Source organism: Nothoprocta perdicaria, unplaced genomic scaffold (assembly GCF_003342845.1).
Source record: "Nothoprocta perdicaria isolate Ctin4 unplaced genomic scaffold, notPer1 scaffold_75, whole genome shotgun sequence".
NCBI classification, from domain to species: domain Eukaryota; kingdom Metazoa; phylum Chordata; class Aves; order Tinamiformes; family Tinamidae; genus Nothoprocta; species Nothoprocta perdicaria.
Genome location: NW_020456032.1, coordinates 2,496,499 through 2,514,478, shown reverse-complemented (window position 1 = coordinate 2,514,478; position 17,980 = coordinate 2,496,499). Strand labels below are relative to the sequence as shown.

The window sequence follows — 17,980 nt, the reverse complement described above, 5'->3', positions numbered from 1 at the left end:
CAGGACCCATGAGAAGGAATTCAGCTACTAACTAGTACGAGACAGAAAAGGACTGTTGAGCGAGAAGAGTCTCACAAAGGAGTTGAAAGCTGAACATGAAAGTGACGATCTCCAAGGTCTTTTTTCCTACATGATGTTCTTCATAACCCCACTTCTGACACTTCTTAACTTCCGAGTGTTAGGTAAGTAGGTAGAACATTGTTTGTTACAGGTAAGTAAAGATGAATTTTAAAGAAAGAGGAAGACGCTATTTTCAAAATAACTTTGGCTACAGAAATAACCTGCATTTTTCACAAATATTCCCTTACTGTAGTGATGATTATGGCAGTGCAGTGAATGAAGGGCATGAACCAAAGTATCTACATTTTACTCTGGACACCACCCCAATCTTCCCTGAAGGTGAGCCATGTTTTGCAAAGAACAGAAACTTTTCCATAGTCTGACATGACAGTCATTACTAATAGCTTGTCAAGCAGATGGCCACAAACATCTTGAAAACCTTTCTGAGATTATCACCACTATCTATTCTTTGGTTACTGTGATGAGAATGAAACTGTAGTTCCATCAAYGATTTAAATGGAGTAAGGAAACTCAACATTAAGGACAACTCATTGTTTTTAATCATTCAACTCATTTTCCTCAACTTTTTCCACTCCTACTGCCCCCTTCTGTCTTCTCCCTCATACTAGTCACGCAGCCATGTGATTAGCAGAAGAGAAGCTTGTTCAAGAATAAAGAAAAAAAGACTGACTGTTTTAATCACTAGTTTTAATCATATTCCCAGCCCAGCAAGTGGCCTCAGAAATTGTTGCATTGACAAAGCTCAAGAAAGAGCGTTTCTTTGATCAACTGTACTGGCATGAAGTGCTTGTGCTGGCATAACCATTCACGCAAGCACAGCATGGGCAAGGTCGAAGAAATATTCAGTATTTTTAGGACAACCAATAATACGGCTTCAGGCAGGGGTTATGTATGGAACAAGTYGCTGGAGAAACAGCAAAATCTCTGTCCTTAGGGTTTTTCAGAACTCATCTTGAGCAACCTAACCTGACTTTTCTTCAAAGTCCTGTTTTGAAGAAAGGACAGGCTAGAGACTTCCAGAAGTCTCTTTCAACCTAAACCACTCTAAGTATCAACAGTTTATTTGAGAATATTTGGTCTAACCCACACTGCATACATCCATCCCTTCTCCCCTCAAAAACCTGCAGGCAATTTAACATGCAAAGGGATCAAAAAATATGCCGTTTGTTCAAGACTGCACAGTGGTACAGCCAAGAATATTCATAAATCAAAATACAGAAAACCAGGTTTAATGGATTATGACACTTCATAGCTACACACTYGCCACCCAAGAACTTCATTTACGACCTGTAACTGATGCACATGGCCAGCCTGTGACATACTCGGACCACAGCACGCATATTTAGAAACACRAGACTGAAGTTTACAGCTTCACAAAGTTTGGATACTTTTTCTAGTTTCAGGTTTTCCATACAAATTTTTATTTCACAGAGGAGATTACTCAACAGCTCACATTATCTGGAATATTTGATGCAATTAATCATTTCAGCCACTGCAAAAGAAACAATAGTTGAGCCGGATTCCAGGAATAACATTACAGCTGATCTTTAATAGAAAAAGTTTAAAARMARWAWWWTWYTKYTTTTAAACAAAGAGATGACTTTAAAAAAAAATCCCAACTTACAGGAATATTATGGTCCTTTCTTCCTTTATGGGAGGAAGCAACATGAGCAAGGTACTGGATAACCTTCTTAGTGTTTTCTGTCTTCCCAGCACCAGATTCACCTCTGTAAAACATTTCAGACATTTTCCTCAAAATTAATTTTCAACCACATATCAGCCATTTCTTTACAGCTACGTCATTTCATTCCATTTAGAGCTTAGACTAAACAGACAGAGCTCCGCTCACCATCTGAAACCAAAAGCATTAGTGTTGCACAGAACTAAAAGGCACTTGTTTAAAATATTTTCCTCATCCAGATGATCTCCTAAGCATTTAACTATTGATGCAATATGTAACACCAATTGGATTAAAAGCTTTTGACTATACACCCGAATTCTTATGCTACTTTAAGTAATGAGAAATAGACTCATGATCAAGGCCAGAGACAGATTTGTTGAGAGTACAGATATATATGCAGTATTATTTTAACAGATTACATATTTGTAGATCCAGTTATGAGAACCAGATTATGGAAACATTCCATTCATTTAGTAGTCAGTTCTAAAGCACAGTAAAACACATGTTAAATAGATATATCCTTTATGCTTCTCCTCTCAAATAGACATATGACCTCAAGGCTACTTCCATGCATTTTAAGAAAATCAGATTATTACTGTAAAGCAGCACAGTACAAGGACCAATAAAKGTGGCATATGGATAATTTACAGTCTGATTTGCATCTGTCTCTGTGCCTTAGAAATTACAGTTACTGCAAGATTTACCTATGAGAGATTCCAAACATTTAGTCAGGGACTCAGTCCAAGTAAGGATAYAGTATTGGCAAGAAATGAGCCCAAGGTCACATCCCATCAGTCAGAAATGAGACTACAGTTTTAATCTAGGTTAAAATGGGTAATTCCACATTTCCCAAGTGCAATTTATCCATGATCTAATGGAAGTAACTACTGTAAAAAAAAATAAACTCCCCTTCAAGTGAAACAGAAATGGGGACTATCACTCGCACTATGAGATACACGAAACTAGAAAGGATTTTGGTACCTCAAGTTGCAGAAAAAGGGTGAAGGTATTTCTGTCATTCCACAGTTGTTCAAAAGTTACAGTTTAGAAACTATCAGTTACTTTATGTTCTCCTTAAATTTCCATTATAAATATGTTAACTGGAAAATTATGCAAGCACCTAAAGGATATACTTGTCAGCCTTGCATTCTTTTGGAGCCTTCATAAAGACCTTCCTCTGCTACAGTGCATATCCCACTCGTGYATTTCCCCTGTATTTGCTTAGGTATTAAGTGCCTCCAAACTCACACTTCTTGGTAAGATAAGGATGTTTCTAAACTACTTATCTCCACGTTGCACTTAACATTTGCAAAAATGATCCAGTTCAGAAGCTGAAATGAGGATATGAGGATATTACCCTAGATTTTCAAGGAATTTGGAATCTAAAAGAAAAAAAACACTTTTTTCTTACCTTCCAACCCTCTAAAATTATGGAAATCAAAGAAAAACTGCACTAGCAGAGAGAAAAGATGCACACACGTGCATCTACCTACACACATGAACAAGAAATGACGTGGACTGAAAAAGCTCATTCATAGCAGCTTAGCAAATTCATTATGGAAGATTAACAAGAGCCCACAAGAGCTGGTTACACACTGCAGATGAAAAGGCTGAGCTGTTGGGCCTGCCAATGCTATTAGCCCCCAGGCTCCAAGGCAGAAAAGTTTTAATTGGGAACACTAAAGCAAACGGGTCTGCAGATGAGCTTTGGGATACTTGCCATGGCCTCAATTACCAAACTGTGGTCTGCAATGTTAGAGAATTATTCCAGGCCCCCGGTGCTACCGATGAAGTGTCTTGATCGTCCTCCCCAGGACTATTTTAATTCTTTTTTCCCCACCCCGATAAAACAATCATCATTTGAAAATACATAGAATGAAAACGAATAGAAATCACGCCAGTACATTTTAAGGTAACAGGGAAGACAAGGTACTTTGAAACTTATTGACTACACTAGCATGGCTTGTTGCACTAAAATAGATAGTATCTATCTAAAAAGCTGGCTGAGGAAAATATTACCTTCAGAATTTGCACGTGGATACCTGGGTTTGCTTTCTGCAAAGAGAGCAGGGGGATCATCACTATGCAATACAGGAGTTGTGCATACTTGGGGATTGCCGCTAGTGGAATTTTTAAAGGTGTTTTTTTAAGTCTTAATGAAAAGTCCAGTTTCTCCAGCTGGTCCAGAGACAACCCTTAAAAGTCTATAATAAACAAGTGTGAAGATTGTTAAGCACAGGATAGATCTCAGATGCTAATTGATGTTTCTCAGTTTGTCTTTTTTTTCTCCCCTCTTTCTCCTTCTCTAACAGGCTTGCCTGTTTCTAAATGTATTTTAAAACCTGCTTAACACTGAAACTCTTCCAGCAGGTAAGGGGGAGGAGAACAAAACCACCAAAACACACAGCTACAAAACAGAACAATTTGTTCTTATCGCCATTGGGAGTTTGGTGAGACATCGTCAGCTGCACTTTTAAAACAAAGTAAATACTCTTGTTGGTCAAATTACAGGGGAAAAAAAAGTTTTGTTAAGTTTTAAGGGCAAAATCTACTCCTCTGACAAAAAGAAAATACTACAAATAGAGTCCAGATGTTAACTTTCKGAAGGAAAGCACGCAGTTCCAGAAGAGGCTTTTGTGAAACACACAGCAGCAAAGCTTCATAAAGCACAGGAAGGTCAAAAGCTTGCAGCACATTCCTCTGGGTAGAAACCCTCTTAAATCTGATAGTTTTTGTTTTAAGAGAAAAACTTGATGCAAATTCTCATTCAAAAGCCATGCTAATGGACGTTATCATCCTAGTTCTCTTCTCCCTGGAGCTTACAAGTATGCCARATATTTCCCGCAGGATGCAGTGGTAGATAGCTCCCTGCCATATACTCGAAAAGAATCAGAAGATTTAAGATGAGGTCCTTTTCATTTATAGAAACAAGGACATCTGCATACTTTAGCTCTTTTCCAGGAGAGCAAACACATGAATTATAAAAATAAWTTAATCTTCTACCACTATCAAACTGCCCAAAAAAGGTAAGCTTTTAGTAACACCATTTCCCYTTCAGAAATACTGTACATAGTATCATGAAGCTGAAGATTAACTTTCTTGAAAAACTTTGTTTTAACACAACTCAAATAAAGAGTTACCATAAATTAAACAACTAAAAGCCTTGGCTGGGATCCTAGCCTGACTTCAGTCAATGGCAGCTTTGCTAATGACTTCAGTAGGGTCACAATTTCACCTCTTCTATTTCAGTCGCAATTCCACTACTAACAGAAACAAAACTCCAGGGGACTGAACTCAAACCCTGCAGCAACCCSAGCTCTGGGCTCTGCAAACAGCCCATCAGGGTGAATCTTCCAAGCAGGCAAAAAATCTTGAGGAAYGGCTTTAAGCTGGATGCAGGAAAATTATTTCAGTTCAGTTCAAGGATCCATGTCTTGCTAATCATGTTAACAAAGACAGGGCAAAGAAAGGCRGAGAATTACCCGCAAATTTATGCAATATCCAGAATTAAAGCGCTTTTTCCTCAAGCAGTAAAAGCTGCTGCTTTGGATTTAAGTACATTCTGAAAGCATGTTTAAAATAGGAAATTCTTAGCTAGCAAAGCAGCACTTTGCAGTTCTCACTTGGTTTTAAACTCCCTGGCTGTAAAGCTATAGTGTTATGTCCAAGAGAGTACTTATCTCCTGAAGTGGCAAATGCATTCTGAGATTCAGGGGTGTCACCGGAGCTTCAAACTGCTTTCTGAATTCCCACTGCCAGGATCTGAGCCCCACCAGCTACGCCACTAGCTAACCGTAACCTTCACTGGCTGGTAAGGGACATATTCTGGCCCTRTGAAAGGCAGTGTTGTGACCCACACAAGACAGGGAAGTGAAAAGCCACGAAGAAATTTTCTGAATTCAAATAAAAGTTTTGTTCTGTTTGTTTGGCTTTTTGCGCAGAACCACTGCTACGAGCACACAGTTACCCTTATGCTAAGCATTAAGATGTATTAGCGTGGTCACTCTGGTTCTTCAGATGAAGTTAGCCTTGTCCATTCCACTTCAGATCATCTTTCTGAATTTAAAATACTGATAAGCTAACCACCCAGGCCCACGTTTCCCACCAGGGAAGCCTGGATCTCACATAGGAACCTTCCTCCTGCGCTAGGAGTTGCAGTCAACTTAATTTGCTCCCTCCTGATGAGCAATAASCCTAGGGACGAGGAGGTTTATCTGGAAGCAGAAAGTCCTCCCAGCAGCTAAACATCCTGCAGAAGGAAGAGCAGCAGCACCTGCCCTTGGCAAATCCTCCTCCAGGAGCGACTTCACGAGAGCCAAGAGTCCCGACCTACCACTCCGAGGTCTCATTCCCAGAAACGCCTTGTTTCTTACAAAGGGGTCCCTCACATCAGGGAGTAAAATACGAAGAGTAGGGGCTCGGATTGTTTGGAGGAGAAAGTAACCGCAACAAAACAGCCCAACAATAGTCTCTTGTCCTTCTCACAAGACTGGCTACGAAGAACAGAAGAGTTATTCTCAGGCGCAACTGGGTAGATCTTCTGCCAATTGTAAACAAACATCCGATATTTAGACTTGAGACCTGTAATTAAAAGGATGTCTTAATCACTCGCCTAATTTTCAGCAAAGCAGTATAACTGATAGTTTGGGCTAGCACCGAAAGTCATTAATTGGATTTACTATTTATGAGGCTGCTTTACAGCTCCTTCATTTCGCTTTAGAGGCTTCGTGTCTTCTCACAGCAGTTGCCTATGGAATGTTGGAAGCTGGAGCYCAGCCAGAGGTTGTATAGAAAAATGCTTGGAATTTGCTGCTGTTGTCCTTTCAAAAGCAGCCTCTATTCCCTCCACACCCCACCACTCCTGCTGAAGCCAGTGCAGATCAGATATCCTTGTATGGCTGCAGAATGCTAAATGGCTGGGTTATCAACCCAAGTCTCAGTTTGGAGAACAGCACACGCTTGCGGCAAGATCCTCAAATTTAGAACATTACCCTGAAAAAGAAAGTGCTGCTCAGCACATTTTCATCTTCGAATTTCCAAAGGTGCCTTGCAGCTAAAGGTAACAAATCTTGCAGAGATTTCAGTACTTTCCCAATTCCTCGTATACTGTAACCAAAGTTTCTTCATCTTGGTCAGCTGCCTGGAGCAGCCTGGCACCCTCTCCTATTTAACATCAAATATGCAGTAATAATAGGAGGAAAGCAAGAAAACTCACCCTACGAGCTCCTGCAGCTGCAGCTACTCAAAAGAAAAAACAAACAAACAGAAAAAGCTTGCAGAACTTCTCTCAAGTCTTCATGCCTTACCTCACGGATGCATTTTTTTCTTCATTTCAGCATGAGCACATTTGCAAAATTAGCACCGCTTCTCTACACTTGATTTCTTATGGATGCTGGGTCAATATAGACTTAAAACACATTCAAAGCTAGTATGAACACCACAGCTGCTRGAATGCATTTAACAAACAGCAAGAAAAAACTAAATACATTAGGTCAGAATATCCCAAATACATTATTTTTGTACTCCAACCGAGGGGGTGTGAYTAGATGAAAATTCGTTAAGTGTAGCTAGCTGAACAAGTTTGCTCAAATTTRAGAACTTAATGAACTACAAAGCACAGAGCTGTAGCACCTTCACTAACCGTTTTGTTAGCGGTTACCATGCCAAGAATCAACCATCCAACTGCAAAGAAGTGACTGCAATTATTGCTTATCCAGCTTACYGCAGCTCTTCCAGGAATCAAGCAACAAATGCTCCTTAAAACTCTTTAAAACTTTCCAGAACAAAAGAGAAATAGAGGAAGCAAAGGGAGATCAGCAAGTAAATTATCTCCAGAAAGTTATCGYGCTGCAAAAGAGTAGCTCAATTAATTCATGACTGCTGATATAAAAAATAAATTATTATAAAGTCTCATTTTCCAGAGATGTCACTCTTCAGAGTAGATAATTAYGTTACAACAGATTTAATAAAAATAAGTGTCTCAGACCTGTGGCCTTCATCAATGTCTGATAAACTGACCAACGGGTTCAGGAATTGTGCTTGGCAGGTATGTGTCTGGGGATATAGGAGAGCTATTTAATTTGTCAAAAGTCAAAGTGGAAAAATAAGAAAAAATCACCACTTCCTGAGAAAGTCAGGATTAAATCACAAAGAAAAAAAAAGATCTTTTTGAACATGGGAAATCTGCTTTGCATCCACTTTGAGAAAAGCAATAACCAATTTCATCCAAACCCCTAGTAGCTCCTATCAGCTTTTTTCCTAGGGCTCAACTACCAGCTCATCTCTTAATAACAGAAGTGTTTGGGGCAAGAGAAGTAATGAAACAAACAAGAAACAGATCAGAATAAAAATAAGGAATTCAGCGCATAAATRCCCATAAGATTATATAGCATTGCCTCAGAATAAAGCCCTAAACATTCATCTCCTCTGGAATGCTACTTTCAGCAGATAATACTGTTTCTGCTTCGTTCCTTAAGAGACGGAGACTACACATGAAGTAAAGAGAAGAAAAAAGAAGGAACAGCAGGGAGGTTTTGTGTTTGTTTTACAGTGGGAAGGAAAAAAGTACTTTATTCCTTTTCTGAAAGGTCTCTCATTTCTACATCTAAAAGTTATCTATGGCATCAAGTCTCCACTGGAGAAATGAACATCAACCACTATAAGTGCCATTGATCTTTCTTAATTTGGAGTTTCTTTATGCTGCTGTGTAGGGACAAAATGTCAAAGTGGCAATCAATAGAAAAATTGAGGAGAAAGAGCTTTTCCAGTTTAAGAACGAACGGATGAAACGCTCACTAACCGCTGTAGAACAGAAATTTCAGTCTTCGTGATATCTGGTGACCATGTGAAGGAGCAAGGTACGTGTTGGGCACAAAGTAAAGCTGCTTTAAAAACTAAATAAATTCACCTGAGACTGGCACATACCATAAAAGCATCCACAAACACACAAAGAACAAAGCGTTTCAGTTTGACCYGAGATGCTACCTGGCTTTGAGGTCTGCTTCGAGGTCTGCTTCGTACAATGAACATTACATCGTTACCATGTGAAAACAGAAGTCCTGCTAATAACCATAGTCTGTAGCCTGTATCATCTGGAGGAAAACTGTGCTTAGCTACAAAACTGGATTTGCTCCCTGCTCRAGTGCTCTCTGGCCCCAGGAGCCGAGTGTTCATGCTTTCCATAGCTCAGGAGAGGAGAGCGGAAAGGATCCTTCTTCAGTCTAGTCTATAAACTGAAAGTTAAGACACTCTTGTGGGAGGCTGGAGATGAAGATTTGTAGCCCCTCATCTTAAAGAGGAAATTAAAGCCAGGACTCTTTCCAGCAATTAATCTAACCATCAAGCTATTTCAGGCAGCAGACACCCTCATAAGCTATGGTCTCAATGCAGTTGGCATGTGCTGGCACGCAGCACGGTCAACTGCTCACAAACAATCGCGTCCAAAAAAACATCCAGGCTACCATTTCTTGCCTCGTCTCACTCAGATAACCAAGCACAAACCATCGCCGAGGCTGCTAAGGGCAAGCAGGTGCAGAACTGAAACAAGGTTTGCTTTCGTAACACAGATGAACCAGGCGAATCACCAGGCTGCCTCTAACAGGGCTCTTTCCCCTCCTGCTCCCCTGCCTCAGAGCCACATCTGCTCCAGAAAAGGCAAATTCAGACAAACGGAGAGAGCAAAACTGTAGGTGCAGAAGAAGCCCGGGTGTCAACTTGGTCACAGCTTTCCTGTTTGAAGCAAATCCAAAGTTATGCTGCTGCTCAGCAGGGTTTCTAATTTGCAGCACTTTACTACCCTCATATCTCCTCTCAGCYGCTATAATATATATAAACTGAATAGTTACAAATTCACATATTTAAAAGATTCTAATTCTTTTTTTTTTTTAAACTATATTTCTTAAGTGACACATACCCTCCAAAACGTTCAATGAAGCACCTTACACTGACGGAGAAGGAAGTCTTAAATAGCACTTCACACTCTCTTCAACTTTGATAGGCAGCTACCAAAGATTAAACATTGAGCAATGATTCCTGGAGCTGCACTGAAGAGCCCAGGAGCCCATCCTCACACACAACAAACTTCCAAAAACGCTCATCAGAAAAATAAGTAATATTTTGTTGACTTACGTGCAGAGAATTGATTGGTCCTCACGGTCTGCAAAATAATAAGAGAAATGGATATGGTTACAGTTTTGCTGCTATTGCAGTCTGCTAACTCTTGCAGTTTAGATTGCCCAGTTTAGAGGGCGTTTTCCTTCAAATGATTACTTAGAAAATTTCTTTTTTGAACTTATCCACTCCAAAGGCACTCTCAAACTATTTTTCATAAGATGACTTAACTGATTTTGTTTTTCTGTATTACACCTCTAAGCAAGCAATCAACATATTAGACATTTAGGGAAGTTCTGACATATCACTTAATGAAACCATTTCATTTTGATGGAATGTAACAGCCTGTAGCAATATTTTTAACAATATTTTCAGGCAAAGTTAACCCAACATCTCAGGTTCTGATCTCACCTTTTCCAGATACAGTAGCTACAGAATTTTAACAGATACCTGCTACTCTTAACAGATACTTCTCACAGCTACTTAGTAAAGTTCTAAGCAAGAAGAAAAACAGTTTCTAGAGCAAAACATGAATGATCAGATACTTGGACAGAGCAAGAACATCCCCAGCAAACAACAGAATCATCCAGCCCAACCCCTCTGCTCCCCTCCAATTTTAAGTGCAAATTTTGGTATTGCAGACCACGACATGCAAGGAAGTGGCTGTTCATCSTCTTCAGCAACTGTCTTTGCTCTTACTGCCCTTTACTACTTTCACATTTTAATTATAGCAGCTGTCTAGATGTGCGTTTATTCCTAATAATGACTTGACATATCAATTAACTCCAGACTGAATAAAAAGCCAGGTGGGGTTGTCCTGCAAACTACTAGAATGCCATTTTGGAGCTACTATATTAAAACAAATATACATCAGTGCAATCATATTAATAAATTTGTATCACTTGCTTTCAGATTTAATGCAGCTCCAGTTACTTTGGCACGCAGCAGGACTCTATTTCATGGCATGAAATTCCCATTCAGCAGTGATCAATCACCWGCCTTGTTTCTGTGGAAGGCACACACTCAAAAGCATGAGTGCCATGGAGGCGTTGTGGGTTTGGGGGGGGCAGATAGGAAATCATTTAATATTTTTCCAACAGGAGAAAATCCTCAAAAAACTAGAAAAGGAAAGGGGGGAAAAAAAGGGAGGAAGATGTAGAGGGAATAAAGAGTTTTGTTTATTCTTGGACAGTCCTTAATGTTCAGGTACCATAGCCTGTAAAAGCAAAAAGTCTGATTCTTCAGCCAATGGCCTCGCTTGCTGCGGGTGTCAGGCTCGCACAACCTGTGGATRTTTATCCTTTTCTCTAGGCCAAGCACTCAAATTTCAAACGAAAGGACTTAAAAAAGTAATTCTTAGCAAGGTTTGCTTGCATTGGTCCTGAGAGGATGGAGAAACCCTCCCYGGGAACTGCTCTTCCTGCAGCCAGCACATTCACAGGGTTGATCCTAAGTACCACATAAAATATTGCCAAAACACCTGCCTGCTTCATAATTCACCARTGCTATTCCAAACTTTGCATTGTTTGGAAAAAATGAGGTCCTACTGGACTGATAAACACAGCAGAAGATCTGGTTACCCGGATGCCTTCAGATTTTTTTGTTTGCCTTTCAAATGTTGCCTGGCTACTCCATAAACTCAACAAACACTGAACGCCGGGAAGCAACTTGCAACAAACATCTTCAACAAGGCGCCCCGGCAAGAGTGACAGGCACAAGTTTGCTGCTATGTACCTGCCTTGCTGCAGAGCAAACACACCATGACATATGCTGATCTTCTCACCAACACGATTTCTACACGAGCACAGTTCATCCCACCCCGCACCTCCACCTTCATTTGCAATGTTGTCTTTGCAAAGCGCAATTTTGGTCTTCAATGTGAAAACTCCGTGACTTGCCAAGCGAGCTGGACCACAGCTTTGAGATTTCTCTCCTCAGGAGGTTTAGGACTGGGATGATGAAGAAAGCATCACTGCAGTCTTCAAGAAAAGCAAGCAGCAGAGTTGAAATTATCCTTTATCCTGGTCCAACTGCCACTACAGCATCCAAACKTGTAGAAACTTTGAAGAACAGGCCACACTCTGCTCTTTTTGGTCTAAGACTCATTACGTTTAACAAGTTTGAAAAAGCACAAACATGGTTCATACGTTTCTAAGTGGCACGAAGCTGAAACAACTCGGGAGACCCAGTCACCATTGAAACCAACCACTAATTCTCACACAGCTTTAACGTAATGTAGCTGAAGGGCAGTAGCAAACAACCCAAAAAGGCAGCGACTTCTCAAACTGCCCCAGGCAGAGCCACAGCACTTACTGGTTTATGCATTTTTAAGTGATATAGGGAGGATCTCTTCACCTCTTCGATTTGTGGCTCCCTATTTTCCTGCTAGAAAAGTGYGACTCCTAAATCCATACAGCCTGTTTATTTTCCATCCTGCTTATGGTTGTACTACTTGTATCTGCAYGCTGCTTAGAAGCAACCCCAGTTCAGTAGTAGCTGGCTTGGAAAAGGTTTATTTAGACGATGGGGCACCGAGTCTGAGAGTGGTTTCCAATCCCCACTAACTCTGCACACATTGCATAGTTTCCCACAGAGGACTCTTCTGTCCAAAGGTTAGCGTCAACCAGCACAACAACCTGAGGTCTTCCAACAGCAATCCTTGCCTTTTAGACGCACGTGTTGCCTTCAGTTCCTCTCCTCTCGGAGCAAATAAGCAGGTAGAAACTACTTAAGGAAACTGTCTGTGCACCCACAGTCACTGCAGTGGATGCTCCCTAAGTTATTGCATTCTCCTAAGCTTTGCAAGCTTGGAGAAACAGCAAGCACAAAAGCCTAACATGCAGCCAGGATTTCAGACTTAACACGCACGGGTCATTTGAAGTCTCAGGAAAAGATTTCAGGAAATKCCATAAGTGAAAAGATTTGTTTTGTCTAATGCATTTAGCATAAGAATTTATCCACTCCAGCATCTGCAGCAAATACACTTAAGATGCTGAGTGCATCTTCAATGAATGAATCATAGCTACTGCTTAAGAATAATGATATTGCACTAATTGCATCTTCTTGGACAGCTATGAACTTCCTAGAATAATAAGAAACAAGGAAAGAGCCACAACAAAGACTAATTTGGGCTAAACTGATCAAACTGAGCTCCATGCAGTCATGTCAGGCTAAGATCTGTGCTATGGTTACTAACAGTCTCATCAGCATCCTAAAAACAGCTTCAGGTAGATTCCTGAACTTCTACCTGCACTGCCTGTCCAGTCAGGTGCTGRCTAATCCACCCCTGTACTACCCAGAAGTGTTATCAAGACAGAGAACTTAATCCAGGTGCAGTTTTTGTGCAGTTTCTAAGACAAATTTACTGATATCAAGTTAGCCCAAAGATCATCTATACCAGCATCATGTTCTAAGATGATACTGAAATGAGATATTGATTTTTTTTTTTTTGTAGAAAACAACAAAATTACCATGTAAGGGTGATTTCCTAGAACATTCTCCTGGTCCAAACCAGCACTCATGAGTCTCCTAATTTTAATTAAGGAAGTTTTTTCTTTATAGAGGAAGAGCTTTAAGGGAGAGAGGAAGGGAGAGAGAACCCTATGCAAACAAAGGAGGCACACGAAGGGTATCAAGGGCATCTCAGTGGGCAAATACCTGAAAGCACCAAGAATACACGACTGAAAGGACACTAGATGATACCACCATTCCTGGCTAGGAAACACTGGCGCTGATACCTGCATCAGTGCCGTGCGCTGGGTCACACCAGGAGGAAGGCAAAGGGCCAAGGAACACAAGTGCCTCGGCATTTCCCTCCATTTGCGCTCCCTCCTGCTGACTCCCATTCCCTATAACAGGAGAAAGAAGAAGAAAGAAGGACCTAAAGCAACTGCTCTAAGCTAAGCTCAACTATTCTGTATCTGCTCCTTAAGTTTGGGGGAACGCAGACATAACGGACAAAAATTTGCTGTGCAGAAGGCACAACACCCAGCAGCACTGTTATAACGTGGCAAGATGTTAAGATTAGAATACATCAAAGTTAGAATACAGGGAAGTCTTCTGATGCACAAGCAGTAACACCTTAATTTATGGCATCTGGAGGCAAAAGCCAAGTGATAAATAAAGGCAAGSAGAAAATGGAGTTCAATTCCAACTAAAACTTCAGAAAAGGGTTAAGAGAAGCAGCTGCTAGTTGAGAAAGATGCACAAGTTGAATAATGAATCATCTCATAAACAAATTTCTAAGTTGTATGTACTGACTCTTGAATTCTTGTCTGTAGGCTAGCAATCACAATTTAATTAYGAGGCCAGCTTGCATAGGAAGTTTTAGTTTTATAAATATCATTATTTATCATTATTATCTTTTCAATAGCAATTAAAATTGCCATTCAATTGCYACTCTGTACACTGCAAACAAGCTGAAAAGCTTTGGGAAATCTTTGGGTAAGYCCAAAAAGATTTACAACAAAAATAYTGAGAATATTAATTGCATAAATATTGGATTTATGTATTCTTTAAATAACACAAAAAATGCTAGTTACCACTGCCAGACTTTCCAGCTTCACTCTTTCCACCTCACCTTTTCTATGTGAATATTTAGTAGTACTTTACAGGAAAGCATTGCCATATTTCAGCTTTGATTCTTCTCTTCCATATCTTTGGGGGAAAAAAAAGGAAGGATGCAAACCAAGATTAAGTAGAAATGTAGGTATTTCTAAGRTACAAATATTACCTCTGTAGGCAACAGTGGCTTCACCAACATCAAGTGCTTGCTTCACGTATTACTCTGTTTCCGATAAACCTTCACTGCAACAGGATTAAAGGCAGTCCTAAAATATCAGTGCTAATTTAGTGCTCACCAAGATGTCCTCAGGGAAACAGGATAGAAAAGGAAGACTAAGAACCATTATACAAGAGCAATAGTAGCATGGAGGTGGCCTTTGGCAACCAAAAGAAAAAAGTTTTCCTTAGTATTTCCTCTATACAAATKTTAAACAGTCAGTGAAGAAAGAGACATAATAATACACTATTTTCTCCAAAAATAAAGTGGAAGGGAAGGCAGGACAGAGAAATCAAAAAGTGGTAAAAGCCCAAGAAACATTCATACTAGTGTTGCCTTCATACAATCAGAAAAGACTTCATTTCAGATAAAATGATAATTAGAAAACTAAATCTGGTAACCCTGGTAGTTCACGTATGATTCAAGAAAATCATAGTTGCTGCTAAATAGTTTCCTATTAGYCATGATTTCTAGCAGTACAAAAAAGAAAAAAATACCAGCCAGTTTTACAAATTGTATTACCAAACAGAATTAAGGTCAGCATTGTCACAGGGATTAGGACACCAATTTCTTATGACCATGTCAACTGTCCAGCAGCTTTGAGAAGCTCAGTCTAGATTTCTTGTGTGGCAAAGCACCCTCAGCTCTAGGTATTCACGCATTTGATACTGGTCTGGGCTCAGCAATTCCAACCTAGAAGCCCAGACCAAGGAACCCAAGTTTTGTGTACTTGTAGTTCAAATTCACACTAATGGAAAGCGTATAGGAGAAATACATTAAACTGAGTGGGAGCTAACACTTGCCCTACTAGACATGAGCAGGGGGCAGAGAGGGAATATCCAGCAGGTAAAACAGAGTTGCACGTTATTGCTGTGCGAGGTCAAGACACTAGGGAATGAGTCTGTTCCAGAAGCAAAATCCAGACAGTCACAATCGTAACAGATCCCACATCCTGCTGGCTTTTAATAGTCTACGTTTACGCTAGATCTTTGCAACAAGACTCTCAGAAAAAAGGCAACACTTTTACAGGATCCAGCAATGTATGCGGTTTGCTTCTGGCATTCACCTGGCGTCTCGGTGCATCGCGGCTGCACCACTGAGGTCTCAGCAGCAACATGCACGTTTGCCATTAAAAAATCCCTCCAGCTCCCTCTCTGCTGTGACAGCTTGCATTAAGTCAGCACATATCTCTGCAGAATACCATTTTCTTTTAAAACTAGCAAGCTTGAACACATTTTCTGCATTCTTCTGGCTCTTTTTTTCCCCCCTTCCTCCTCCATGTTTAACAAGTACTGAAATAGGCTTCAGCCCGTTCTCTTTTGCTAAAGGGCACCATGAGAGCTCATCTGCAAAGACTACAGTGCTTAAGGTCACCTCAAACAGGAAATTCATGGAGGGGATAAGAACAGAGGAGCGGCTTGAAGGCAGGCAGCCTGCAATGTTTCTTGGATAATCTCTACAACAGAGGCTGCATTGTGATGTGCAGCTCAGTTTGTGCTATCAGCTTAACAAAATGGAGTATTTCCAGCACCACCTAAGATAATAAATAATATTAAAATGTGCATTTGTCAATTCTGTTGCTGTTGACAAAAAATATTTCTGCTTCTGTGCTCTAAAGAAGAAATTTGCATTTTGCTGTTTAAGCTCAAATATTCTTTCAAATGTCTGCAGATTTTGATTAGCTTGAAGCTGATCGCTAGTGATCCGTGCTCTGCTGTAAAGGCTTGCAAGCACTGAAATACTAACAGTTTACCCCTTGATTAATCAGCGAACACAAATCTCAAACACCTAGAAAACTAGCAGTTCACAATCAGCTACCAAGGAACTAAAAGTCAGCAAATGGAACTGAACGTGAGCAAATGGAACTAAACGCTACAGGACAAGTTGGGAAAACTGAGCAAATCACTTTCCCTGACCTACATTAGTGGTCAAGATATTCCTATAAAAGTACGGTCAAATTATTCAAAGCAAGGGCGCTCTTATGGCTTCAATTTCAGTTTTCAATCTTAAGCTCTTTATGCCAAATMCTGAGAAGACAAAAGCCATTCATGTCAAAAGAGAACTATAAATACTCCACAACAGTGAACCCATGTTTGGCAGTAACACTTGAAAGCAGCTCTTCATCCCTGTCCTACTCTCTACCACTCCATCTTCACCTTCCAAAGCAACTGCATACAGGAATCTGCACATCTATAGTGGAAAAACCATTCTGTAATCCTAACTGCACACACTAGTGACTGAATGCATGGTGCAAAAGCACCATGGTTGAAGACTGTGTTTCAAATACGCCAGTGCTGTCAGAAGACTCTCATGACTGAAGTGAAATGTTTTAATTAAATCACTTCTCATGGTTACAGAGGCTTATTTCCACTAAGTGAACTTTTCTAACACAGTTTTGTCAGTTTAAGATGAAAACTCTAGCACACGCATAAAGAATGCTTAAAACTTGACCTCTAGTCAACAGATCAGTGGTGTTTTGTCTATCAACTTAAATCTTTCAGTTATTTCCAGAAAAAAAAAACCTTCTTCCTACTACTCTTCCTCGTTGTGCCAATTCACTGCACCTAAGACTATATAAAGTTAAGGGAAATGCACCAGCATAACAGCACTCAGGGTCACCTGCATCAGGCAAACATATTTCCTAAAGAAGTCTGTGTTTCACCTTTTTCCCTAAGCTGCACTTCAAAACTGCTTTAYAAAGTCCATGAAAATAATCACAGGAAATGTTTTTCCCATTCTCTGCAGTTGTTTTTCCCCTTCTCTGCACTTCTCTTCCTCCGACCTAACCCGACCTGCCAAAAATAGTTTGCTACGTAATATATTTGCCAAGTGCACAACTGCTAATGCCTGTTCTTGAATTGTTACTTTTCTTTGGCAACGTAATTGGGAAGGCAAAGCATCAATGGAAAGTTCAGTAGCTGCCACCAGTTGCAGTCGCTTGCTTAAATAAACATGGAAATAGCTCCACACAGGCCAAGGATACTAGAGACACACAGATTTAGGGATCCCCGAAGAAATTATTCCACAACACATTGATTCTGTTGCATGGTTTTCAGTATTCTTATGCCAATCTAAGGCAAAAAAAATGCAATCAAAAAAGCAGAGAAAGATGAAAAAAGCAGCAAAATATCATAATTCAGTCAAGAAAGAGAATAAAGTAGTAGCCAAATATGTACTATCTTGGGTAAAGACTTTTGAAGGTGAAATGATTCTCTAATAAAATCTATATGTGTATATATAGCAGGATCACTGGAGGCAGAAATCAGTACCAGGGTGATCCACGAACAAGTAAATGCAACACCTGAGGTCTGAGAACTACTGACATAAAG

General features: G+C 40.2%; 1 protein-coding gene across 1 annotated transcript in view; it reads right to left on the bottom strand.

Annotated features, from left to right (window-relative positions):
• MYH10 (myosin heavy chain 10) overlaps nt 1-17,980 on the bottom strand; it is a 73,226-nt gene that overhangs the window by 41,873 nt on the left and 13,373 nt on the right. The window contains exons 4-5 of the mRNA XM_026051440.1: nt 9,890-9,917; nt 1,706-1,808 (exon numbers count right to left, since the gene is read on the bottom strand). Of these exons, the coding sequence (XP_025907225.1) occupies nt 1,706-1,808; nt 9,890-9,917 (131 nt within the window). The remainder of the gene's footprint in view (nt 1-1,705; nt 1,809-9,889; nt 9,918-17,980) is intronic.